This window comes from Pyrgilauda ruficollis, unplaced genomic scaffold (genome assembly GCF_017590135.1).
Source record: "Pyrgilauda ruficollis isolate IOZ18807 unplaced genomic scaffold, ASM1759013v1 scaffold49, whole genome shotgun sequence".
Taxonomy (NCBI): Eukaryota; Metazoa; Chordata; class Aves; order Passeriformes; family Passeridae; genus Pyrgilauda; species Pyrgilauda ruficollis.
Window position 1 is genome coordinate 1,191,146 of NW_024526488.1, and position 26,846 is coordinate 1,217,991.

Below are 26,846 nucleotides of genomic sequence, written 5' to 3' on the forward strand. Positions count from 1 at the left end.
GAAATCATGATTTAAAACCATCAGTGGAGGTTCAGCTGGGTTCTGACTTCTCTTGTGACATCCCCATTTTGGAGGGCACTGAACAGCCCAGGCCAGAGGCTGTTACCTGAGCTTTGTTTACAGCACAGCTTTAACAGCCAAGCCACACGAAGGCAGGGATCCCGCAGAGGGACAGCCCTGTGGGTCTGTGCTAGACAGGTGCAAACACATTTGAAGGACTGAGACTTTAGCAGCATCAGAAATGTCATTATTAAAGAGTTCACCTACACACATTGCATTTAGCTCCCACCAGCTTCACTTTTTGGTTTCATTTCATTTCAGGCATCCAAATGAATCTCTCCATGACCAAGACAAAGTGCTTACAATGTGCTGCTGCTGGAAGCACTGATTTGGGTATAGGTTGGAGCCCAGGCCTTACATCAGATCCATCTAAAGCCAAACCTAGAAGCATTTCAAAGCTTTTCTGACGCTACTATTCTCAGGAAAAAGAGCTACAGGTCAGAAATCAAGTGCCCAGGAGGAAACCGGTGCCACAGAAAATATACAGGCCAAGTGGATGAATACAGATCACATTAGCACAACCTCTAACAATGATGATGCTCTGCAGGATTTAAACCTCCCAGAGAGCTGTGCTTCAGCTGTCACTGAATCACCTGTCCATAAAGAACATTGCCTATTAACTCCTGCAATTTTGTAACTGAAATTTTACATTCTTAGGAGAGCAAACAGCTCTTGAATTATTTGTTTTATTCTACTGAAACTGGGGCATTTTGTAAAACATGTTTTTCTTGAATACTTGAAGTTTTGTACCTGTAACATTCAACTTCTTTAAAGATTTAGGAATTTCACATAAAAAACCTCCAGTGCTTTAATCTTACAGAAGTTTTTATCAATGATAACACAGGATTGTTACATCACCTGTGTTCATCTGTTTTTTAAAAACTCTTCTGCTATTCTGAGAATCTTTTGATTAAAGGTTCTAAATATATTTTAAAATCTATACTTCTGACACTATTGACTTTGACTCTTTTGGTCAAGAAGGTTGTACTGAATACAGAGAGTCTTTTCTAGTCACCTTTTCAGAACATAAATATAGCCCTAGAATAGATTGGGCTTTTTCAGACAAAGGTTGCCTTTGACTCAAACCTCCTAAAACCATCTGGCACCCCCACCCTTGTACTTTTTTTTCAGCAGTCAGCCTTGTTTTTTTTTTTTTGTTTCAGGCAGGGCACAGCAAGGGCCAGCTCTCTCCCCAGGAGCAGCAGGATGAGTGCAAGAGCCCAGGGAGCAGGGCAGAACCCCCAGGCAGAGCCCACCCGGCTGGACCTGAGCAGGGAGAGGAGGAAAGCACCGCAGGCTCCAGCAGCAGCAGCCACAGCCAGGCACACCTACAACAGGAAGAAAGCTCTGAAATCAAGCTAAGAAAGCAGCCTGTGGGTCAGGGCCCTCAGCAAGGCACGGGCAACACAACAAAGATCCGGCAGACAAAGGGAGCTAAACCAAGGTTCAGACAGGGACTGCTGGCTCATGGCTGAGCTGAAACGAGTCCCTGAGCAGGGGTGGGTGAGGGCCCGGGTGAGGCTGCTCAGGGCTGCTGGTGGGTAAGCTCACAGCTGCCTAGGGAGATTGGTTATACAGGGAAGCTGCTTGCATGGGGTAGTACTCAAAGTATACATAGGCTTTTATGATTTATGAGGGTTACCCATCTACTTCTTTGAGAAGTGAAGTAATCCAGTTTTTCTTGAAAATATTGATTAATAGCTGGATCAATTCTATTTATTGAACTTTATCAGACAAATTATCTGGTGTGTAACCCTATTTTTCTTTCTATATCTTAATGCAATGGACCTTCTAGGGTAATGTATATCAACCATTAAAAAAAAAAACCAGCCCTCTAGAACTGGGTCTTTTACACAAAAAGAAAGGAGGCTCTTCATACAACTTGGTACCAACTAAGTACTAATTTAGTCCCTTTAGGTGCTGAAAGCTTTTCACCTTCCACTTTGAACAGAGAGAGCTGATGAGTGCAGTACCCAGACAATTGCTTTGTATGCTATATTGTAGGCACTTGTGGTCTTAAACAGAAAAGACTTTCAGGATTACTTTAGGGCATACCAAAGAAATGTTCTGAAAAGGGAAGCCATAGGTCAAGGCCAAATGCCTAGATCTCCTCTCTAAGATATCTCTTTATTAATTTTACTCCAGTAAAAAGACTTCTTTCAGAGCCAGTTATTCCTTGACATTTAGGAGTTTTGTAGGGAATTCTTTGTTAGGAATGCAAAACTGACAATGGTGTCAGAACTACCCTTGTAGTTTATTTTTTACTGGGAAACTGTATATAAAAAATTCATTTTCTGTATGTTTTAGGACAGGAAAAAAACAGGAGCATTTCTTTTCCAGAACACTCCATTTTTATGTTTGTTTGTGTTTTTTGTTTTTACTCCTTACTACTACTTTTTTTCTTCCCCCTAGGATTATGCTACAGGAGAGTTGGGAACATTCTGACATACTTAGCTGCATATTATTTGTGCTACCTGGATTCATCAGGTATGTATTCTATGAAAAATGTATTTCTATGTATTTATACTGAATGAGGGGCAGCACTACTTCCACGAGCTGCAATAAGATTATGGGGTAGATAACACTGCATACGTAGTCCTACAAGTTCTTTTTCTTACCATGTGATGAAGCGCTTGGCTGTGGGAAGACATGCTGTGTGTTCCTTACGCAACGCTGTAAAGAGGAAACTGATCTGCTGATGGAAGCTGCTCGGAGCTTGCTTTATGTTCAAATCTCCTGCAATGGTTTTATAAGACAAAGCTGTTCCCTAGAGAGCATATGCTGGTGTTGAACTATACATTAAACGAGAGAGTCGCGCGTGTGTTGCCGTAATCATCTACGCCACAGGGCGTTCTTAAATGTAAACACAGATGTGTACTTCTCTACAAGAACCGTGAGCATCTGTTGCTTTTAGCGGAAGCGGCGCTGTTATAAATTACAGGTTGAACGGTTGCACACGACCCCCATAGGGTTTAAATTACAGCAGAAGGCAACTAAATTCTGAGTTGAAATGTCGACGCCTAAACGATGCTTTGTGGTGTTACTGCTGTCTGAATGAGGAGCTGTGAGGAGCTTTCCGCTGCGGGGACGCGCCCCCGCGCCAGCGGGGTCCCTGCGAGACGGGGGAGCTGCCGGGTCGGGCCGCACAAGCCCCGCTCGGTCGGAGCGCGGCCGCGTCGCTGCTCGGGGCACCGTGCGGGGCGTGGGGAGCGGCACGCCGAGCTCCCGGTATTGAACAGCTTCGTTCAATAGCCTCCCTGCCCGGGCCAACTTCTTCGGGAGAGCGCACGCCGACGTTCGAGCCCCTGGCGGCAGCGCTCGCCAATGGCTCCGGCCGGCGCTGCCAGCAGCGGGCGGGGCGCAGGCGGGCGGGTTTGAAAGGGAGGCGCCGGCTGCCATGTAAGCATTGGCCGGGAGCGCCGCGGCCGGCAGGGGTTGAGCTGGCAGCGGCCGCCGCTCCGGCCCGTCCCGCCGTGCCGCCCTCGCCCCGGGCATGGGAGCGGAGCGGAGCAGGGTGGCCGGAGCGGAGCTGCCGTGGGGGCGGCCCCCGGGAAGCCCCTAGCCCATGGCCTTCATCATGATGAAGAAGAAGAAGTTTAAGTTCCGCGTGGAGCTGGAACTGGACGAGCTTTCCTCCGTGCCCTTCGTCAACGGCATCCTCTTCTGCAAGGTGCGGCTGCTGGACGGGGGCAGCTTCAGCGGGGAGTCCTCCCGGTAGGTGCCTCCGGGACTCGCCAGCCGGGGGCTGCCCGCCCCTCGCAGGGAGCCCCAGGCGGGCCGCGGCCGCCCCCGTCCGACGGGCTCCGCTCGAGTCCGCGTCCCCCCGCGGGCAGGGGAAGCACGGCCGCCTCCGCAGCCCCTCCGCCCGCTCCTGGCTCCCGCGGCGAGCCCGGGGCTCAGCCGGTTGGCGCTGGCGGGCAGGCGGGCGGGGGCCCGGGGGAAGGAGGGGTGGCTGCCCTGGGGCTCCTGGCGGTTGCGGCCGTGCTGCTCGCCGTTCCCCTCGCCGAAGGGGAAGCTCCTGTGGCACGGCGTGGCACCGGGCAGGCTTCTCGTCCCGCCTGCTTTGCCAGCATCAACGGCGAGAGAACACATGTGGTAGCACTTGGAACTCCTCGTCTGCGTGGCTGCTCGCTGCCTGGACTCGTAAGGTTGTAAAATAAATACTGAGGCTCCTAAACGCGGAGTAACAGAGGAATCCCTGAGTGATGAGGGCTGTCCCAGAGAAACGGGTCTCTTGTGCCATAAAGCTGGAGCTGCTGAGCGGACGGGTAGCAGGAGGGGAGAATTTCTTGTCCCCAAGCCTGTAGTCTGAGCTGTCCCCTGTGAGTCGTGCGACCTTATTGTTTAATTATTGAACATTGGCTTGTTGTGTTTCGTTCTGTGGATATTTACATGGAGAGCTATGCTCCATGGAATAGTCCTCAGTGTTTCCTCTAAGTGCTCAGGTCATGTATTACTGACTTTGTTCATGCTCAGTTCTGCAGTGCAAGTGCAAGGCAGATGTCTTTTTTTCCTCTTTCTTTTCCTTCAGTTGTGCCTCAGCAATGGAGCAGCCATCTGTTGTGGCAGTGGCTCCCTGATCCACGGGTAGCAATGGGTAAATAGAGGGACAGTGTATTATTTTTTTCCAAGTACCTGGCAGAGGCAGAACCTTGTCAATAGGAAGGGTGTGTGCTGTGGCTTCAGGTCTGGGAAGGAGGAGATTCCCCTCCCATTACACGTGTTCTTGTTGTAGCAGTTATTATTTTAATATTATTGCAAAAAGGATTTACTGGAAAATGTATCATAGAATTATGGGAGAAGACAGTAATAAATCCATGAATATTCAGTTATTTTCTCATTAAAATACTGTTGTTACAGAGCTTTCTAAATTATCTGCTTTTGATTCTGTTAATTAAATTAATCAAGGAGAAAGACTAGAAATTGAACTTTCGCCTACAACCTCCTTATTTAACCATTCCATAATACTAGCATGTATAATTGAAGACAAATTTTTCTTCTGTATGGTTGGAAGTTGTTCAACTCGTCTGTGCTCTGATCTCATTTCGTGTCCTTCCTCAACATTTTTCTTGTGAACGACTTCATAAGTAATAGATGATGATGATAACAATTGTGATTCAGGCACTAATGTGCCATTACTGTCCTACTCCAGCCCTTATTGCCTTGAAGTCATTTCCACAGGCTGACATACATCTTCTGGACAGGATGTCTATTTTCAAGGACTTGCTTTCAGCTGAGCAGATGGTTTTGACACGTTGTGGTGATCTTAGTCTTTTTTGCCTTGTCTATTTATGACGCTAAAATGCTTGAAAGCCTACATTCATATCTTTCTGAATGGTTCATTAGAGTAAAATGTGTGTGGCAGGATGCAGTGTGTGTAGAGAAACTGATGTAAAAAATGATGTTGGAGCTGAAGCTTAGAAATTCTTCCATTTTCTTTTTCTGGGGCTATGACTTAAAAACTAACAGCAATGGAACATATGCTGGTATGTCAAGGTCCCTGTGAGTGTAACTCATTCCTGCTGGACTGAGAAGTGTTTGAGTATGCTGGTAGGGAGGTAAAGAATTCTTCTGCAGTGATCCTTCAGTGCCAGTTTAGGGAGTGCCTTTGCTCTTGGCTTAAGAATTAACAGATGAATTTTCAGAGTGGTGATTCAGCAAAGGGCTAAATAAATAAGGAGGAAATTAAGTTTACACCGGAACGGTAGTATTTCAAAACTTAGCAGTTGCAAACTTTTTGATGGCCAGAATCTCCTAGTTGCATGCATTTGTTAGTTTTGCTGTGAGCTGGCAGTTAAATTTCTAGAGTAGTGATCTTTTTAGCTTTATAAAAGATATTCAGAGTTCTCTTGTTTCAGAAAGTTATAGACAAACTCATTCAAAAAATTTTATAATACAGGGGGATACCGACTCTGTTTTCTCAATAGCCTTATTTTATTTTTGTTACTGGAGACTTGTCACAGTCCAGTTACTTTTCTGGCTCCCACAGATGTGTGCCTGAAGCATACAGAAATTTTGTGACCAGGTGAGACCAGCGTGTATAGTGCAGTACACAGTGATCTGGCTGGTGTGTAAATAGAAACCACACCACTTTTCATTTTTGTGTTTGCATATACTTTTTTAGAACTCCTATTAGAAAACTTCTATTTGAAACATCCCTATGCACATCTGTGAATCCTTACTGTGGGAAAATTCTGGATTATAACACTAAATTACTGGACAAGAATATTGACTTTTAAAGTAATCTGGTAGTGCCAAATAATATTTTTATCCAAGGACATTGACCAAGCCAAGTGGCAGCAGTGTTTAAACTGGTAAAAGTGTTTGAGAGTTTCTGCAAGAGCAGGACCTTGGAATTCTGGCAAGAATTAATGTGTTATAAGTTTTGAAGGGTGTTGTGGAAAAGGGTAAGTTTGGTTGTTTTAGCAAACTCACAATCAGCCATACAGTGTAATTCCTGCCCTCCCCTTCTTGAAATTGCTTTCTAGCACGATTTCTGGATCTTTACCATTGTGTTTTAGAATAAAAGCTGGATTTTCAGCCAGTAGACTGTGGATATATGCAAAGTTATGCTAACAAACCTCACTTTCATTTAGGAAACTTCCCTAGCTTAAGCCTGGTTTCCTGTGTGGCAAGGCATCTTTCTACCTTTCCCCGGGCCAAAGACATTAGATCTCTCTTTGAAATTGGATAAGTTAATACATGACACTTGCGCAGATTCCAGGATACTGTGTATCTATATACTGCCTGGTCATGAAATAGTGTGCACATAATGGCAATGAACCATGAAAGGACACAAAATTATTTCAGGGCAGAAATGGCACTTACTAATATTTTGAACAGAAAAAAATACTATTTTAAGGTACAGACTTGACTAAATTCTAACCATGTTTATTTGTGGCCATTCTAATGTAGATATAAACATATAGCAAGTATAGGCTTTCTGCAACTGCACTCATTTTAAAAGGCTGAATCAAAAATTAATAGGTCCCTAGAGCAGATAACTGAGGCTCATAGGCTGAGCTGTTGCTCAGTCAGCAGTAAATGAACAGATGGAATATGAGGAAATCCAAGAAATTTTGGGAATCAGAATCTGATTTCTTGAGGGTGTACTTTCAATGCTCTACTTTATCGACTGAGGCTACAGGAGCTGTAAGCCTGCTAGTTCCATTTTTAGCTTGGATTTCAGTTGCATGCCACTCAAGAAAAGGACCTGGTTGGTGTGTTCTTCTGACTGCAGCCTTCAGCTTGGTCATATTCCCCTTCCTTTCAGATCTGATTTCTGACAGTTTAGACTGCTGATGTTTCTATCTTCCTTCTTTTACACAACATTTTAAACGAAGAAGCTGATTATGATTGCTATATGTGAGAGACAGAGATCAAAGTGGACAAGAGCTATAAGCTTTTCATCAAATAATTTTATTTTCCAATGGATTTCAGCAATGTGGGAGTTTTTTTTATGTACTCTTTTGAGTCCTGAGGGGACGTCTTGAGAGATCATGCATTAATATATTCCTATTCCTAATAAGTACAGGCTAGAGCATGTAACTGTTTTCTGTAGAAATTGGCTTCTCATCTGCCAGATAAATACTTCTTGCTTCTAGTGATGCATGGCTACCTCCTTCTCAACTGTCTAAAACTACATCTATTTTTTTGTGACACCACCTGCCTCACTGGATTCTTCAAGTTGTCTTTTTGCCATTCTTTTCCTGATTGATGCTATTGCATTTGAAAGAGAGAAACTCTCCTGATAGTAACACAGCTTAACTAATTCTGTTTTTAAATTACAGTACTTGTTAGAAAAACATACCTGTCACATGGAATCACTGTCCCTATCACTCTAATCTTCCTATATGATGTATGAATCCTACTGACATTCTTCAGAGCTGGATAATGCTACTTCTAATAGCTTTTTCGGCTGTAACTGGATTTGCAGCTGGGGAACTTGAAACAAAGTAAGTTTCCAAGTACTGTGAGGAATACTGGCAGTGGGATTAAAGTCCTACCTTGCAGTTTTGTAGTTGCTTTTTTCAGATTCTCAAATGCCCACTTAATGTTTCCTCAGTTGTGAAGAGATAGTTGGTTATGCAGCTTTCAGACACTGTCCTCTGTAGGGAGGAAAAGGTGAGGAGAAGTTCTCTACACAAAGTACAACTTTTCAACATGTATTTTCTTTGTACTTCTCCTTTCATTAATAGTTACAGTAAAATGTGTTTAGTGAACTGATTTAAAAAATATGGTTGTGAAAAAATAAAGAATTAATCAGAGGAATAAAGAATATATTAGTTTTGAAGGGGTTTATCTTTGGGATACAGTAGAGGAAAAGAAAATATTTGTATAGTCTGCTCTTTGCATGGGGTGTAACTGGTTATTGCAGATATAAAAAAGGCTCAGTCTTGGGAGACTTCCCTAACTGTAATTGTAAAAACTGATAAGAAATGTATCAACAGCTAACTTGTCACAAAAAATATTTGAAATACATGATAGACATCTGTTAAAGAGAGAGAGACAGTGGGAAAAGCTTTCATACTTAAGGTGCCTGCCTTGTGCAGAACTGGCACTTGGATTTAAGAGCTGGTGTTGCTTTGTTGGCTTTTTTCCCCCTGACCTCAGCACAGTACATGAAGTACAGTATTTTTCTGCCACAAACTTGCCATTTGCCAGTACCATAGCACCTGATTGCCTTCATATTTTAAGGACTATTTCTGTTCACGGAATAATTTCGGGTGAAGGATAATACCAGAGATCACACATTCCAGCCGCCTGCTGAAAGCAAGACTAATTTCAGTTGGATCAGGAAGCTCAGAGCTTTGTCCTGTCAGCTTTAGAAAATCTGCAATAATGGTGATGCCAGTCCTTGTAGACAACCTGCCCTGCTGTTCACTTTTACTGTGAACATTTTTTCCCTTACTTTACTGGCACTTACCTTGGTTTTGCCTCTTTTCCTTTCCCTGTTACCCACTAAGAAATGTCTGGCTCCATCTTCTAACTTAGTAGAGAGGGCTGTAGATGGCAGTTAGATTTTCCTTCACCTCATCATCAGATTGTAAAAATCCCATGTTTCCAAATTCTCCTGCATCAGAGAATTCATCCCTGACTCCAGACCCTCATCTCACACCCTTGGACTTCCTTCAGTTCATCAGTCTTCTGCCAAGAAGGCCCCAAAACCAAGCACACTGCTGCAGATACAGTCTCAAATGTTCAGTTCCTTCTGACTTGCTGACTACAGTCTTCTAATGCAGTTTACCCTTCACAGTGCTAGTTCTCTTCTAGGTCTCTGTATTTGCCTGTAACCAGCAGTTTTTCATCCACAATCAATTTATACATATTTTATAAGAAGTTGTTGACATGAAATGCTGCTAATTAAAAATGCAACCTGTTTTATTATGAATAAAAACACGTGGAATAGTTAAAAATGTAACCTGTTTTATTATGAATAAAAACATGTGGAATATAAAATGATTACTCTGTTCAAATTTTGCACGTACTAACAGCAAATTAACTGGGGAGCTCTGCACTGTAAACAAGTGGAGCTCTTCCTGCAGAGCCAGCTGTTTGCTTAGTCGTGAAATTTGTGAACCATTGAAGCTGTTTGTAAATGACTTGTTTTGTTCGGTTTTGTAGCAATGCTTAGGAAAAAATGTTTTTGTTGGAGAAAATGCATCATCTTATACGCCTCAGGCATGGGGAAAACAGAATATTAAAGGAAAAGTCAACTGAATTTGTTCCTGAATGGAGAAATACATTAAAACTTTGCATAAGCTTATTGCTACAGCATATATTTTGGAGCTCGTGCTCTGAGCACTTCAAGTGATGCACTTTTCTATATGAAGCCTAAATTTAGCATTTTGGTTATTGGATAACAATCTAAAATGTAGCTTAGTACTGCTTCAGGACCTTGTTGCATGATTACCTGTAAATTTCCCTCAACTATGACACTGCATGAATTTTACATAGAAGTAGATTTTGGGTAGGAGGAGTGCAAGAAGTTATTCAACTCCTGTATTCCAAAGCCTTCTGTGTTAACGTATAGTATAAATGAGAACTCTATATCCAACAATACCTTCCTAATACTAAAAATAGCCTAGGAAAGGTTGACTCTTCCAGTGCCTGAACCCACTGATAGTGTGGCTACACTGTTAGATTGTAGGTTAATGCCTTAATTCCTGTCTGTAAGGTGACACTGGCCTTTGTTAAGTGTTCCAGATTTCTGCAGAAGATGTTAGATATATTAAAAAAAAAAAATATATATATATAGTAATATCTATATGAACGGGATATTGCTCCCATTTTAGAAGACTATTTTCTACACTAAAAGTAACTCCAGGCTGCTAAATACTGTATTTTTATCAGAAGGACAGAGCTACCTGTATTAACTTTATTCAGAGGGAGATCGATCAAAGGAAGCTTTAGGTGATAGAAGTCCATTTGCACACCCACAAATGACTGCAGTCAGCAAAGGCAGGGGAGGGTGGAGTGCCTAAAATAATACTCAGCTCCAGCTAATCCCAGTCCTGTCAGAGGAACCATCAGCCCATCAAAGCCCATCTACACAAGCCCAGGGACACACAGGCAGGTGGGGAACTGAAATTTATGGGTTTGGACAAGGGGACACCCTCTCTGGGCCCTTCCCAGGCCTGTCCCAGGAGACCCTTAGCCCCATTGTCCAGGCAGGAAACCCATCATGTTGAACTAAAACTAAAGCATGTTTTGGACTGAGGGGACTTTGCTCCCTATGAGAAGCATCATGGGATACACGGGAAGAGGCTTATCATGGGACAGTTTGGGGAAGAACTAAAGGTGGAGGAAGGCATAAGTTTGAGGAGGAACAAGTGTGGGGAAAAATAGGGAGTTAAGGGGATAAAGGGCCACTTGGATGTAAATAGTTTGCTGTTTGGTACGTTTGTCTAATCTGTTTCTAATTAGTAATGTCTGCTGTATCTTCCTGTTGAAGAACATTGTGACTCTTTCCTGGGGAAGGGCTCTCTGTTCAGTGTGCATTGTGGGGCGGGGGATGTCTGAGTGCCAGCAACTGCAGTCGAGTGTCACAGAGCTGCCAGCAGCAGGAGAGGCCAGAGTGAGCACGCTTATGCCATGGGAGTGGGACTGTGGGTCACGGGCCCTCTGTGTCCATTGTGCCAGGGATTGTGGGCCAGAGCACTTGGGTGCCAGCACCTGCAGAGCCCGGATGGGTCACAGCAAATGCCAGCCACTGGGGTGGGACCAGCAATCAGAGATCCCCGTGCCTGTGGTGCCTGCACCTGGAGCAAACGCACTCGGGGATGGGGCTGGACGGTGAGCAGGTGGATAGCCTGGGAGCCATGCACAGGTCTCTATCTATGGATGTCTAGCAGACCTTTGTCCTGCTCAGCCCGAGCGGTGGCGAAGGCTGTCGGCGCAGGCTGGCTGTGAGAGCCCCACGGGCTGGCTGTGTGCTGGGAGCGGGGATTCCCGGGAACACCTCCGCAGCCTCGCTGCTGCTGGGTCTGACAGTGCAGCTGCAGCAGCCTCACTTCCCCCAGGCCATCTTATCAACATGAGAGATCTTCTAAAACAAACAAGCAAAACTTAGGTGACTCTCTCATCAAATTACCGGCTTTGAAAGATATTCTCATTTACCTCATGTAGTGAAAAAGCTGTTTTTTCACAGTATTTACAGCGAGTAGATAACTCATGTTCTGTTCACACACTGTAAGATGCATTAGCAAACACCACTTTGTTTGACATAAAGAAGTGTACTGACCCAGCTGAATCCAAAAGTAGTTCTGGAAGTATTTTCATGTGAATGTAGTCTGATATAAAGACTGAATGGCATCTTAAATTATCCCAATTTACTGTTTCTTTGGTGACCAATAAATCTAAAATAACTGCACTACAAACACAAGCCGTTTAACATAATCATCCCCATATGGCTAAAGATACTAATAGGCTGTTTAGAATAACTTAGATAAGAACTTGAGTACATTTTCTGATTAATGGAACACAGTCTTTTGGTAGATGTCCACAAGGAGTTTTGGCTTCTTTATTTCAGAGCCTCTCATGCTAATGCTTTTCCATTTAGCAAGAAGGGATTTTCCCCATGACAGTGAAAGTCCTTAAAAGTGATTTATTTTTGCATTTGTAGCTATTTGCTGGAACAAGCCATTATTCATAGATTTTATCCACGTGGAAATGAACAAACAATCTGATGAACATAAACACCTTTAAAAAATCCATCACTTCTTAATGCTTTAGGATGAGGTGGTGACTGGATTAGGATTTATTGTCTATTATTTGAGTTTATTTTTTTCTCTGTTGTGTGTCAGAAGAAAAATCCAATACTTTCATTCAACATTTTAAGGGACAATTGTGCACAGTATACAAAATATCTGCAAATTAAGGACTTGATTACAGCTTAAATCTTGCATTTGAAATTAAGTCAATGTGCAATTGTCCCTCTAAAGAAAAAATAGTGATGGTAGCACACTATAGTTTGGAGTAATTTTATCCTACAGTATCTGTTTATTGAATTTATTCTTGGTTACATAGTACTGACAGCATTTGTTCAATTACACCAAAGCACTACAGCCTAGTATGTATTCCAGTGCATCTTAGTAACTAAGATACATTTTGATTAAGAAAACAACTGGTTTTGCTGTGCATGTGGTAAAGTGACGGGGAGCTCGTAGGAAACTGACTCAGAACGGAAAGCTCTCCCCAGCGTGCTTCAGCACAGCAATAGCTGCCAGAAGTTACCTGGGTTCATTTCCATAGCAGCCAATCAATACAGCTGTTTATTTTCTAAAGGCCTGGCAATTAACTAAGACTCTTATAAACTTAGATGTTACTGTTGAAGTTAAATGTTCTGATTATTTGACCTTTTTTCAGTACAATGAGAATAGCTAGATGGTATTCCTCTTTACAAAAAAATTTCCTGAATTAAAATACATCAATTTTTTCTTTTACATAGTGGAATTAGAAGAACTGTTTAGTGGGAATAGGGGCAGTAGGTTGGGTTTTGGGGTTTTTTTGTTTGTTTAGGTTTTTTTGGTTGGTTTTTTTTTTGTGTGTGTGCAAATTTTTCAAATATCTTGTGATGTATATGCCAGTGAAAGAAACTAATGATACTTTTTTTCTGACATCCTTATGAGAAGGAATTTGGTTTTGATTTTATTTTTAGAAAAATTAGACCATCAGTATCCAGAGCCTTTTTACTGCCACTTCTACTTCTTGTTTGCAAATCCTGGCCTGTGATATGAGTGGACTGAGTCTATCAAAAGCAGAGTGGTTTTGTGCTCTCTTCCTTACTTGAACCATTATAGCCATATAGTAGTATTGGTATGTTGAAATAAATTCAAAATCCGTGAAGGTTTTAAGGATACTTACATTTCCCAAGCAGATGTTACTTACATTTCTCTTGCATTTACAAGCAAAAGTGCGTTTAATGTTCACTGCAGTATCTTTTGCTACAATGTGAGTGATGTCTGGAACACTGTAACTGTAGAATGTGCAGCTGCTTTGACTTTGCTGTAGAGACAGAAGGCTGTTCTGAGAAGCAGAAACAACTTGAACCATTATACTGAGGAGTACAAAGATTTTGACACATCGCTTCAACTCTATCAGTTTACAAAAACACTTTTTCAGTGGAAAAAAGTATCATTATTACTAAGTGGAAAAGTTACAGAAGCAAAAGCACTCCAAGAACTTAGTGAAATGATGAATAGCAGCAGAAGTGATGCTGTTATTGGTAGGCCCAGTGGTGTCCTGGTGGGTGACAAGGAAAGGGTGGGAAGGATGATGATGACTCTCTCCTACTTCTGCAACAAACAGATGTAATGAGAAAGGATTTTCTGACCTTTATGGATGACAAGTGAACTCTTACAATTTAGTGGCACTGTTTTATATGTGTCAGAAATGTTAGCAGCTATTATCTCTTTTAAGGGTGAATTTTACGTGATGTCTTCTTGTCCGAGCCAGTTTCAATAGAGATGCAACTATTTGTAATTTGCCTTTTTTGAAATCTGGTTCTTTTGTGCATTCAAATAACTCACACGACAGCAGGATAGGATTCTTTTTTTCCCCACAATACAGGAAAGTTTGCAATGTAAAACATCCCAGATAAAGAGTAGATCATGGTGTTTACAGAGCATGTTCCTTCCAGGTCACATGCTTGAATGTGACTCACTGTTGTGTCATCAGAATCTATTAGTCTGTTGTGGTCATTACACTGACTCATTTTAGGCTGGCTGATTTCTTCCCACCTTAGGAAGTCACAGTGCCTGTGAGCCCTGGAGCTGGCAGTCTCACCAGCACAGCAAAGGGAGCATTTGTGAGCGCCCTGCAATTCTTAATTTTACTATACACATGATAAACTCTGGCTCCAGCTTCTGCAGAATCATAGGATTCTATCTGCTAAAGACTTTGAACTGCTTCTTCAATAATAAGCTGCTGTCAGAAGTTAGTATAAAACATAGGAATTTATGCATTAGGAAAATGGAAGAGGAAAAATGAGAACTATGTCCATATGTGAAGACGGTACTTCAGTGGTTAGACTGATAGAAGAAATTATCAGGGTTTTTTTTCTTTTAAGATACAGGGGTTTTCTAGTTGTCCTCCCTGTGTCTTTTCATTTTGGAGTCTGTTTCTTGGTCAGAATTACCCAAACAGAATGTATTCTGTCTGAGCCTTATAAAATGACATCCATAACTGAAAGCATCCTTCATCCTGCCTTTTTCTCACTGCATCATACTGTCAGATTGTTATTCTCCTGTGAGAAACAGATCCCTTCAGATGTGTCAGCTTATTTTGCTCTCAAATGGCAAGCTCACAGTATGTAGCTGCATTACTTTGTGTCTGGTTATTGCACATCATTTCCTTTCTACTTTTCCAGGCCTCAAATTTATGTAGTTTTGCTTGTATGACGCTCCTTTCCTCTGAACTGAAACACTACTTGTCAAAGATACTGCCTTCAGCACATTGCAAAGCTCAGCAGCTTGGGAGACAGTGCCTGGGAGCTGATGTTCAGGAAGACTTCACTCTCCTGAGGCAAACTGCAGAAATTAGACTCATTCATTTGAAAAAACACATGGCTGTTGAACTCTTCTGGAGGTCTAATACTGTGTTCAAAGCTTGAAACAGTTATTAGTCATGCACACTGTTAAGAGCAGAATGGGGGATTATTGTTATTATTCACACCTTGGACCAAAATTTGCATGAAGTGGCCACTCTGCAAAGAGTAACCACTGTTTGTTCTTGAGCTGTCTTATTGAGTCTATGTGCAACTAACACTGAGCATATGCTCTCTACTTGCAGGGAAGTAGTACAGGCAAACTGTGTCCGCTGGAAGAAAAAGTTCTTCTTTATGTGTAAGATCAGTGCCAGTGCCACAACAGGGATTCTGGATACTTGCACTTGCAGGGTGTCTGTACGGAAGGTAAGCAGCTTTCTTCCCCCCCTCTTCTTTCCTTGCTCATTCTTCGTTTTGTTTTAATTTTTGAATGTCTGATAAACTTCATAAAGCAAATTTTAGCTGAAATCACATCAGCTGTTCCATTACGCAGAATTTTTGCAGTAATCTTATTACTTACTTTACTTTGACTTTTACTTTTACTTTTTATGGGGGGGTTTATGTTTTTATTGAAGAAAACCCTTTTTCCAGCAGGGCAGCAAAGGAATTTCTCTTCAGTGTTTATAAAATTAGCTCTTGATTGGTACTTCCAGCAAGCAGCAGTAAGCTTAGAAGCCTTGAACTGTGCTAAGTACCAGAATTTTGCATGCAGTACATCCTACCTTTGGGGCCAGACCTTGTGAGCCCGATGCCAGCTGGCATTGGGCATTTGCCATTCCTTTCTCCAGGACAACAGTGTCTTGCTGGCCTGCTCCAAAGGCATTATGAATATTAAGGTCTAAATGACAACAGCATAGTCTAGCAAATGTGTGGGGAGATATTATAAAATAAAGATTAATATCTGCTTTTCTAAAAAAAACCAAAGAAAAATCCTGTGTCAATATATTTAATGGCTTAATGGTGTATCTTTTTTCCTTTTTTTTTTTTTCCTAGGAATTAAAAGGAGGAAAGGCATATGCAAAGGTAAATTGAGATGTAGCTAATTTTGCCTACAGATAAGCTTTTCTTTCTTACCATTTTATGCCCTTTTACATAATTCCAGAATAGTACTTAATACCCATGACTTCATAATGTACATTATAGTAACACAGTGCTGTTGGAACTTTCAATCAGTGTGTTTAGTAAGTACGTAAAAATGTTATACCACCAAAACTTTTTTTTTTTTCTTTCAGGTTGGTATGCGGAAAGGGTTAGTAAAAGTAAACATTTACATTAAATGACAAAGAAAACTCTCTTCATTCTTTTTCTCTCTTAGCACTTTAAAATTTTTAACTGAAAATGGAACTATGCTGACTTCTACACTCTGGGTTGTTTTCTGCTTTTTGCCTAAGTCCATTCCCTTAAACAGGCATTCTCTCACACGTATTTGAAAGAAACTGCTATTGAGTGGTACTCAATGTGTAATTAGCAAGTACCTTCATTTAGCCAAATACTTACTACTAATTTTCATTTTCTCTTAACAGCTGGGATTTGCAGACCTAAATCTAGCAGAATTTGCTGGATCGGGAAATACCACTCGTCGCTGTTTACTGGAAGGTTATGATACCAAAAATACAAGACAAGACAACTCCATTCTCAAAGTAATTTCTTTCCTTTATCATACTTGAAGTAATAAAGCAGAGAACAAGTGCTATTATTAAGCACTTAATGAAATTTAAAACTTATTTGCTGAATCTCTTTCTGGAAGGAAAGCTATTTGAAGTAAAACCTAAAGTGTTGTTTAGAGACAGTAATTAAAATCCACACAGTCAAAAATATAATTTGCCCTATCTTGAAATGGAGCTGGATAGCTGTAAAAGAAAAGCTTTTAAAAGGTATTCCTAGTCTAAGAGCTGAAAAATGAACAAGTTAATGTATGGTATCTTCAAGACTGGGCAACCTTCTGTGCATCTTTCTGAGAGCGAATCTATTAATTGGCGCTTATATGTAGAAGTCACCTTCAATACTTGGGATGACTCCTGGGATTTTCCTGTTTTCTATTTGATAGTAATCACTGTAACAGCTGGGGAGAATTCTTGCAAGACACCCACTCTGACATCCTCTTCCCTTAGTCCAGGGAGCTAAAAAAACCTGAAGAAGCCCCATAAACCTAAAAATAATTACGTTGAGATTGTTCAAAGTAATTTTAATTTTTTTTTCCTACTGGGACACCAGGATAAATTTTCCACATTATTCAGTATATGGTCTGTGCATGGACTTTCTGATCTGACAGTCCTAGACTGTCCAGAACACTTGTTATGGATGGCTTTGGCCTGCCTAACAAGCCTTCAATGCACTGTGTCCTATGGCTTATTTAACCTGTGTGCTTTTGCTGTCTCTCATGTTAGCACAACCCGTACTGAGAGCCAGCAGTTTGCTGAACACCCTCAGCAAAGAACATACTTCAGCACCCACTGGTCTAAACAATGTTCTGTTTGATCATTCAGGTTTTAGGTTTCTTGGATCGGTTCTTCCCTTGAAGCCATCTTAATTATTAATAATTCTAAGATTCTCCTTGATATATGTGTCTTTTTCAGAATCTTGTATGTGTAACTATGTTACTTTAAATTGTATTTTGTGTTGTTTCTATGCCTAAGAAAAATGATGTCATTTTTTGCCTGTGTGTTTATTTGCATGTGTGATTATGACATTTTATTTTCATTAAATATAACATTTGTGGCAAATACAACTTATTTACATGACCACGTATGTGTCACAAACAATTTTTTTTTTCTTATGATGGCTTTTGTTTTCTTAATGTGTAGGTTTTGATCAACATGCAGCTGATGTCTGGAGACCCATGCTTTAAAATGTAAGTTTGTAAAACACCCCACTCTGTGGGGTGGTGCTTTGATTGTACATCCCATGTTGAGAATTACACTTCTAATTTGTGTTTTTACATCTCTCCAATCTGGCAACAGTATTAAAAAAAAAAAAAAAAAAGCCACAAAAAATTGAATGGTAGCTGAATAATGACTAACATGGTGAAATTGCCAGTAGAAGTGTTACAGTTCTTGCTGTTAGGTACTTGGTATCAAGACAGAATATTCACATGTACATCTGTACTGTAAAAAGAAAAACCACTTCAGGGAAACTATTCCTGCAGCGACCTTATATAAATGTACTTGGTACAGGGGGAATGTACTGCTATACCTTTTATTCACAAGTCTCTGATGACTTTGAAATATTTGTTTGCAAAAAAACCCAATAAACAACAGAAGTGTGAACTGACTTTGTACAAGAGAAAGCACTTTCAGATATTTACTTAGCAAAGACATATGCAGCTTGGTAAAAGATGCAGTAGGTAACATCTGAGGGGCAGGTAGCTAGGAGAATTCATGCTATACATTGAGGATCCTTTGGCCTCATTGTTCCTTAATCTGTAGTTAAGGAAGTGTAACAGTTGTGCTGTGGTTTTGTACCAGTCTGGCTTATGTGATTTTCCACAGCACTCTTCAATGTCCCCTTGCACCACTAAATATCCTTTCTTTTCTCTTCTACTAACCTTTAATGAGAAGAATAGAACACTGAACAACTGCAGAATCTCATCTTGTGCTTACTGAATAAATAGCAAGAGGGTATTATCTGAATTTTCTGATTGGGCAAAACTTTTCTGTATCCCAAGTTACTTAGCACCCCTTTACTTCAGAACAACTTTAGTAGATTTACTTTAGAGTCAGACGTACTAACAAATACATCACTGGAACTGATAAACAATTCCTCAAAGGCAACTAATCATTAGTCCTGGATACTAACAAAGCAGTGTATTTGTTTTTTACTGCCTAGTACTGAAGGAGTTGAAATGAGCATGAAATAACTTTCTGGCTTCCTAGGAAAAAATCTCTTACTCAAATTATTCAGACTTGGCATTTTCTTCCAAACTGGTGATATAACCATTTCCTGGAACACAAACTTTCAACACAAACAGAACAAACAATTTATATAATCCAGATGTTCTTTGTAGAAGGAAAAATAAACCTTAAAACAGTTTCACAATCTGGCATCAACTACATATTTTATGAAGAAGCCTAGAAGGCTTGGTGTTTGATCTGGGATGACATCCCTGAAACCATTCAGTTCTTGCTTTCAAAAGTATGTTACACAGTTAAGTCACACAGGCATTGTATTTCTATAAGTGCTTTTTTCTTTCTCTCTTTACTTTCAAACATATCCTAAGAGGGGCTGTGGTACTCTGCGTCAAGACAATGACTAATTTATTGACTATGTCAAATCTAAAAATGTCAACAAATACCCATTTGTATGCAGACCAACAGTCTTTTCCCAATGTAGAAAATACCAAAGCATTAAAAAATCCTGTAGGTAACATCTTGAAATGTATTTTGGTTGTATTTGCTTGCAAGAGATTGCTTGTACTTTGTCACTTTCTAATTAGTTTCTTCTGCACTAGCAAAACACAAACTGAGAGGTTTATTGATTTAAATGAGACCTCTCTTTGGGTCTTGGTATTAACTCAAACAAGCACTTGAGCTTTATTAGAAGCTTTTAATATTGAAGTAAAATTAAAACCATGTCATACATGATGCTTTTTGATTTTGTAGAAGGTAAAATTTAGAGTGCAATACATGGAGATGGTGCCATAGGTCCTTTTTTTAGGAGTTGGGAGGGTTATCAGCCCAGATATATATATATATATATATATATGTATAATTTCCTGCTCTATGACAGGGATGAAACAAAGCCAGGATTATGTCCCAGCACAGAAGCCAACTTGGCCAACTGTTGTACACATTGGGTTTTTTTTATACTTACCACCTTCTCATGTATTACTTCAAGTACTGAATTACATATAGTTTTAGCATGTAAACTGTCCTGTGATGTATACACTTAAAAAAATAAGAAACAACTTCAAATTAAAGACAAATCACTTCACCACTCATCAGAAAAGGAAAAGCCTTTGCCAAGATCCCCAGAAGCCTGAGGACTGACCAGATTGATTCTGTAAAATGTCCTTAAGCTCAACAGCAAAACATTCCTTTTTTTTTTTTTTCATTTTCCTTAATGGGGAACTAGGCAGCATGTTTCCAGAAAAAAACTGTAGGTCTGTTAACTTGATGCATGTATGAATGATGCCAACACATTTGAAAGGAAAACTACGTGCTGATCATTTTAGAGGAATTACAGAAGTACAGCAAATCTTAACCACCTTTTTTCTTACAGGCCTCCTTCCACAGCAACATCTATAGCAGTTGCTGGAGAATCAGAGTCTTTGCATGAAGATAGGAAAGGTGGAGAAAACTTAGAAGTAGCACATCTGGGTATAGCAGGTACAGAATAATGCTCTTAATTTTTCAATGCTTTTATAACTGGTCTCATAGTTTCAAGATGTTCAAAATACTTTAAATCTGAAAGGGATGCTGACAGTTGGCCTGCAAAGGAACCTTCTTACATGGTTTGTGAGTTTCTGCTTCAAATACAGCTGAAGTTTTTAAGCAGATTAGCTTTTCAGACAGAAAACATCTGTCCCAACGTTCTACTACGATACTGGAGAAAGAATGGTTATCTCCTTAATATTGACACTAGACACATCTACAACTACATTTCATACAAATCTACCTAACCCAATGGTACTCACTGTTTTGCTCAGATACATATTAAGACTTTTATTTGTTAAAGAATGTATATCATTAACATGCATGGTATTTTTGCAGCACTTGAATCTCCAAAAGGTTTGTAGAAAATCAGTGTCAAATCTCTAATCCCTCTGGGAAATGTGACTTTTGAATCTAATCAAAATTACTGGCAAAGTAGCAATAAAGTTGGCTTTAGGAACACTGTGTGACTTGCCCATGTTGCAGATGTGTCATCAAAGAGTGCCTCAGTCCCAGATGAACTTGGTGCATGTGGACATTCCAGAACATCAAGCTATGCAAGTCAGCAATCAAAACTGTCAGGTAGCTGTTCACAATTTTGTTATGAGTTGTTGTGTTTTCTTTCACAGGCTTAGACAGTGGAAAATAAGTTTATGTTTTAAAAAGGGTTTGCATTGAAAGCTTTTTCCTAGAAGTTTCAGGTGTGGCAACGGTAACATTTTTTCCCTCTTAAAATTTACTGCATTCGCTGGATTATCTCTTCAGATACAAGACAGCTTTTTGCCTTTGTTCCCTCCAATTACCATGAATGAGATTTTTACCTCTTCCATGAGTAAAAAAATGGAGACTTAGCTCTAAAAGCTGAAGGGGATGATACTTGTCGTTCTGACTGTTCAGATATAAACAGGAATTACTTAGAACAAAAGAAAATGCCAAGTGCTAGAATACAAAATCTGAAGTCGGTTTCTAGTTGATGTACGCACATACATTCACAGGGCTTTTAAACGTCCCTTTATACGAAGACAAAACACAAATTCTGCTTTCAGGATAGACCTGGCCTGTCAAGAACATACCTAACCCATCTCTCCTGCATTTTCCCAACAGGATATAGCACATGTCACTCTAGATCATCCAGTCTGTCTGAACTCTGCCACAGGAGAAACACCTCAGTGGGGAGCACCTCAGTGGGGAGTACCTCAGTGGGAAGTACCTCAACAGGAACTGGAAGTATTCTAGAGCCATGTGAAGAGACTGAGCCAAAAGTAACTGAAGCTGATATTGATACATCTACTGAAGATGCACCACCAGAAAAACAATGCAGGTACACTTAATCTGAAAGCCTTATCTAGCACAAGGAAATTACTTTATCATGTCTAAGAGCCTAAATATATTTATTTTTGCAGACATCCTGTAAAGCAAGACTCTGTGGAGTCACAGTTGAAGAGGGTTGATGCTACCAGAGTTGATGCTGATGATATAGTTGAAAAAATACTCCAGAGTCAAGACTTCAGTTTAGACTCAAGTGCAGAAGGTATGGCAACAAATAAGGAAGCTTAGGGAAAATTTGTGTACATTACAGGCCTTAGGGAAAACTCACTCTCTTCACAGTCCCTGCTGTTTGTATTCATAAGGACTGTGCTGCATTTTCTACTTTATCTTATCCACCAGAAATTGAAAACATTTTACATGACACAGGAAGCTTTCCCAGATGATTACTTTAAGCCTAAAAGAGCAGTTGCAAATCTATGACAAAGGTACTTCCTTCAACCTACACCATGTAGGAGTTGGTTCTTCATTACCTAAAGTATTTGCATCTGAAAGTGTCAGCTGCAAAATGGGTAGATGTAAAATTACATAGATTTAGCTAGGACAACATTAAAGAAAGCTAACATATTTTAATCATTTGTCTTTTAGAAGAAGGTTTAAGATTATTTGTGGGCCCTGGTGGAAGCACTTCTTTTGGAAGTCACCATCTACCTAACAGGTATGTAGCCTGAACAACGAATCCATAGGCAATACTAAATGAAAGTATTCATCTTCTGCATCTTCTACAGCAATTATTCTGTATCTATATTCTTGACCTTTGTATCTTTCTATTCTGTATCATTTAAAAGCACCAAAGAGCCAGACTGTCAGTTTTTAAAATAGGACACATAGTTCCAAAACAGAACTGACGTGTCAGCCTAAGAATTTTAACTTTCAGAGTTTCTGAGGAGTCTCAGTTCTGAGGTTTTCAGATCTGAGCAACGTGTCAGTATGGGCACAGGAAACAGTTTCAAATGGGAGCTGTACAGCCTTATTACGTTACTCTGGAGCGGGAAGAAAATTTTAAGTGTTTTACGCATCTGCCTTTACAGTATCAAACTGTTATGTCTTCCTCATAACAAGCCTCATTTTTTTCAGTTTAGTTTTTCTCACAAATCCCATTTCCTGTTATATTACTTGTTTCAATCTTGTTCATCTTTCAACTACTTGCAGCCCTAAATTCTTTTGATAATCTGCTTCAGGTTATCTTATCATTTAGAACCAGAGACCTTTTTTTCTTCTCTAAACCTTCTTCAATCCTGATATATGACTTGACCTGAATGTTTTAATCTTCACATGAAAAACCATGAAAACCAGGCAAGAATATGTTCTAATACTGTGTTTCTGCAGTCCAGTGTAACTCAACGTTTATAGCTGAAGAAATCAGAATAGCCTCAGTATTTCAGCAATTACTATGGACTTAGGTATAAAGGCAGTTGATAATATATTGAAAGTCATAAAATAACTGGATTTTATACGTGCATGTAATACTAATGGTTAAATTACTTGGCTCATCTGCAAACTGGGCACATCAATACCTGTCTAGGATCACATCAAAGGGTACAGAACACACTCCTGCAGCACACAGATCTGTCCTAATGCAGCTGCCAGAACAGTCCAGGCACTGTACTAAGGCAGAGCTTGCCTTATTAATTTTTTACATAGTACTGCAATTTTCTATGGAAAACCACCCACTATGGGCTGTGATGTGGGAGGTGAGAGAGTTTTGTTTACAATTCAGAGTGAACAAAAGACTGAAGATGTTTTTCCTGTATCCTAATGTAAGATGACAATCAGTTTCTGGGTTTTTCAGACACATTGACCTGTTTATGTGTAAATGTATATAAAGAGTATTAGCTGCATATGATACAGCTGTGGGGATGGGTACCCTAAATGTGATGTTTAAGAAATTCTAGTGAAGTCCAACAGTAACTTCTTGTTCAGTAACATTACTCTTTGTTCATTTTGACTGTAGCACAGCAAAATCTCTTTAGTGCATTAAAGAGTAGGTGACTCCATGGCATGGTAATAATGACAAATGTTTTCTACCCTTCACATTTAGCTGGTTTGGTATTTACCTGTTTGGTTGGTTTTGTTGGGGCTTTTTTGGGAAGGCTGTTGGTTGGGTTGTTTAAATAATACACTTGCTAATATGTGATACTTGCTATGTAGCTTCCATTTAAATTAACATTGAACTAACTTTTTTCAAACTTTCAGAGTAGGATCTGGAGCATACGAGCAGGTGGTGATAAAACGCTAAACTGGAATGTCAAATGAGGAAAACTTGGAGCTCTGGTGTTGATACCTCTGGTATTGTTTGCTCTGCTGCAAGAGCTGAGAATGACAAAATTAACTCAATGTGATCTTTTTCTGAGAAGGAGTGGAATGCCTCTTGCTCATAGAGCATCATCTTCTGTGGTATGAAGGCAATGTTTAGCTATATGTGTACCTTGTGAGAGCATTTGGACTGTTTTTGTAAGAGCTGTCTGATGCTGATGGAATTACTTAATTTCTGTGAAACATCTGTGGAAGCATGTCCCATTTCAATATTTTATATAAGAGATGACTTGCAGTGATGGACTTTGTTTGTAACGTTGTTTTTAAAGAAACTTCTGAAAGTTGGTCTTAAAAGAACCTGAAAAGAATAATTACTGAATTTGATCCTACATGCCATTTTAGTTTTACAGAAGCTAATTACTCCTGTCAAGTCAGTTTTTATCAGGTCAAAGTTATGGCCTCCAAAAAACAGGCCAACTATGTTTTAATATAACCAAAATCTTCTCTTAAGAGTACTGAGCACAACTTCAACAGAAGAGGTTTAAAACAAACCCCCAAAACTAAATAGATCTAACCAGCCACTAATAGCTGTGTGAACTGTAAATTAAGGCTACAGGTTTAAATGCGTCAAATGCGACTTCTTTTCATTCAAGTGATGAAAAAGGTGGGATTCCACACCAAAACACTAAGGCACAATAGCGTTTCATTAAGAAAGCTGCCTTGATTGTTAAATCTGGAGTTCAACAGCTGCTCCCACAGAAACTCACTTCCATAATGCATGAACATTGAGATTCAATGGGATGGTACTGTTTACAAACCTAGTCAGTAGTTTACTACCACTTAATTTTTTAAATTGTAGTTTAATCCTTCACAGTCAGTGCTTTGCTTGTGTTTTGAATGTGCCTTGCAGGATTGAGGGTGTACAGGGAGACTAAACCATTTACTAAGGAATTTAAGCTTTAAAACTAGGTAAACATCTATATGTACTATTATTAATATAACTTGTTAAGAGAAGCACTTTATTGTAGACATACTCTGCACACTGAAAAAGTCTTAGTGTGCAACAGCTTTGTTGAACACTTCTTTTGCTATCTGTCCACTGTCACATTAGGTCAATGTACTGTATTTAAATTTGCACAAGTAGTGATTTGCCTGACAAGCAAGAAAGAGCTTTTTAAATTTTCATTGAGAATATGAAAGAATCCATTTTTAGAGGGATGTGTCGGGTAACAAATAGGTGTAATTAATTGTAAACTGCAAATGACTTAATTTTTTTTTTTTTTAATTTAGTGGTAGTGTTTATCAGTTAAGGCCTGGAATACGTAAAAATAGTGTTGTCACTTTTGAAAGCTCAGAATGCTTCAAATTTTGCTCAGAGCAATGTTTGACACCTTTTTATTGATGTCAAAGTAGGCCATATTTAATAGGTTAAATTAGCAAAAGCAGACTTTGTTTTCCACAAATCCATATAGAATTATTGAATTTTTATTTGTATTTTTAATGAAATTTCAGCCTTCAAAGCCAGAATGCTGTTATTGAAAATGATGAATATGAGCTATTTCTCAGTTTTGGTACTTGCATACTTGTATTTCTACTGTTAATTATAATCTCTTTAGAGTATCTAATTAGGTAAAAGAATTAATACAAAGATTCTATTTTAGCTGCTCTTAATAGAAGTGTGGTATTATCAGTTTCTGTTTTCCACAGGAATTTTAAACAGAAACTACTCAACTGCTGGTATACAACTCTCTCTCAGAATATTATAGTCTCCTTTTCTATTATATAACTAATTCATACCAAAAAATCCCCTTGCAAGCAAAAGATGCCAGAAATTTGAATACATTCTTTGCTTTCAGTGGTCTTTGACACTGCTATACTTGTTGACAAATCCATTAAAACAAACAGTAGTTAAATGGTAGTTTACTTACATTTACTAGGAAAACTAAATGTAGTTTGAGGAAAACAGACTTTTAAAAAACACTGTACAGCTGCTTATGTAATTCTCAAGGGAATTTCCATATAAGTTGATAAGGTGACACAGCTGATGGTCATAGATTAGATAATTTGTTTACTAGAAACAGTATCTTCTTGCCTGAGCAGATATTTTAAATAAAAGGGAAATTGACATAGAAATCCAGCTTTTCATAAAACTGTATCTTAGTCATTTATTCTTCTCACTTGACTTACAACTCTTCATGAAGTGATAATCTAATTGTGCATCATGTAAGTGGAACATAACCTTCACATTTAGGTGCTGTATTTTCTTTTTTGTAAAATATGTTATATGAATACTGGAGACTTCCATGTTGTTAACTGTTTGGGATGTACTGGTGGATTATGTGGTTTTTTAACTGTATTTGAATACAAATCTCTCAGACATTGAATAAACTCATGTCTTCAGCTTGGAATCCATTCCTAAACAATTGTCTCTTTTTTTTTTTTTTTAATGCAAAAAGTTGTAAACTTAACTGGAAGTTTGAGTCTATTTGAGTTTCTCTTCCAGTTAATGACTTCTTTTTAAAATGCTTTGCTTTGTTCTGCTTCTGTGTTAACACAAAGTGACATCTGTATTATCAGGAAAATGTGTCATTTAGATCCCATTCTTTTTCTAATCTAGAATGAAAATTTTAAATTCAGAACACTGATGAGAAGTGTTCTGTTCAACTATCCTGACCATAAGCAAACAATAGATACCCACATTATTTCCCTTACATTCGGGATACTGCACTCTTTTCTTGATGTTGGTGTTGGAAGGGTTTTTTTGGTTGTGTTGTGGGGTTTTGTTTTTG

General features: G+C 39.5%; 1 protein-coding gene across 1 annotated transcript; it reads left to right on the forward strand.

Annotated features, from left to right (window-relative positions):
* The first annotated feature begins 3,553 nt into the window (after positions 1-3,553).
* FAM102B (family with sequence similarity 102 member B) lies at positions 3,554-26,477 on the forward strand. Its single transcript, XM_041479596.1, has 11 exons — positions 3,554-3,774; positions 15,352-15,472; positions 16,100-16,129; positions 16,630-16,746; positions 17,911-17,957; positions 20,324-20,430; positions 20,962-21,057; positions 21,580-21,796; positions 21,879-22,006; positions 22,390-22,459; positions 23,998-26,477. Exons 1-11 carry the CDS (start codon positions 3,626-3,628, stop codon positions 24,038-24,040), a joined length of 1,125 nt encoding a protein of 374 aa, XP_041335530.1. The 5' UTR covers positions 3,554-3,625; the 3' UTR covers positions 24,041-26,477.
* Positions 26,478-26,846: the final 369 nt, after the last annotated feature.

What these genes read in the sequence shown, in the direction of transcription:
- FAM102B (XM_041479596.1), top strand. Translation starts at nt 3,626, where the DNA reads ATGGCCTTCATCATGATGAAGAAGAAGAAGTTTAAGTTCCGCGTGGAG. An exon ending in TTCAGCGGGGAGTCCTCCCG is followed by an intron (nt 3,775 to 15,351) that starts GTAGGTGCCTCC and finishes CTCTACTTGCAG; the next exon opens with GGAAGTAGTACAGGCAAACT. An exon ending in GAGGAAAGGCATATGCAAAG is followed by an intron (nt 16,130 to 16,629) that starts GTAAATTGAGAT and finishes TTCTCTTAACAG; the next exon opens with CTGGGATTTGCAGACCTAAA.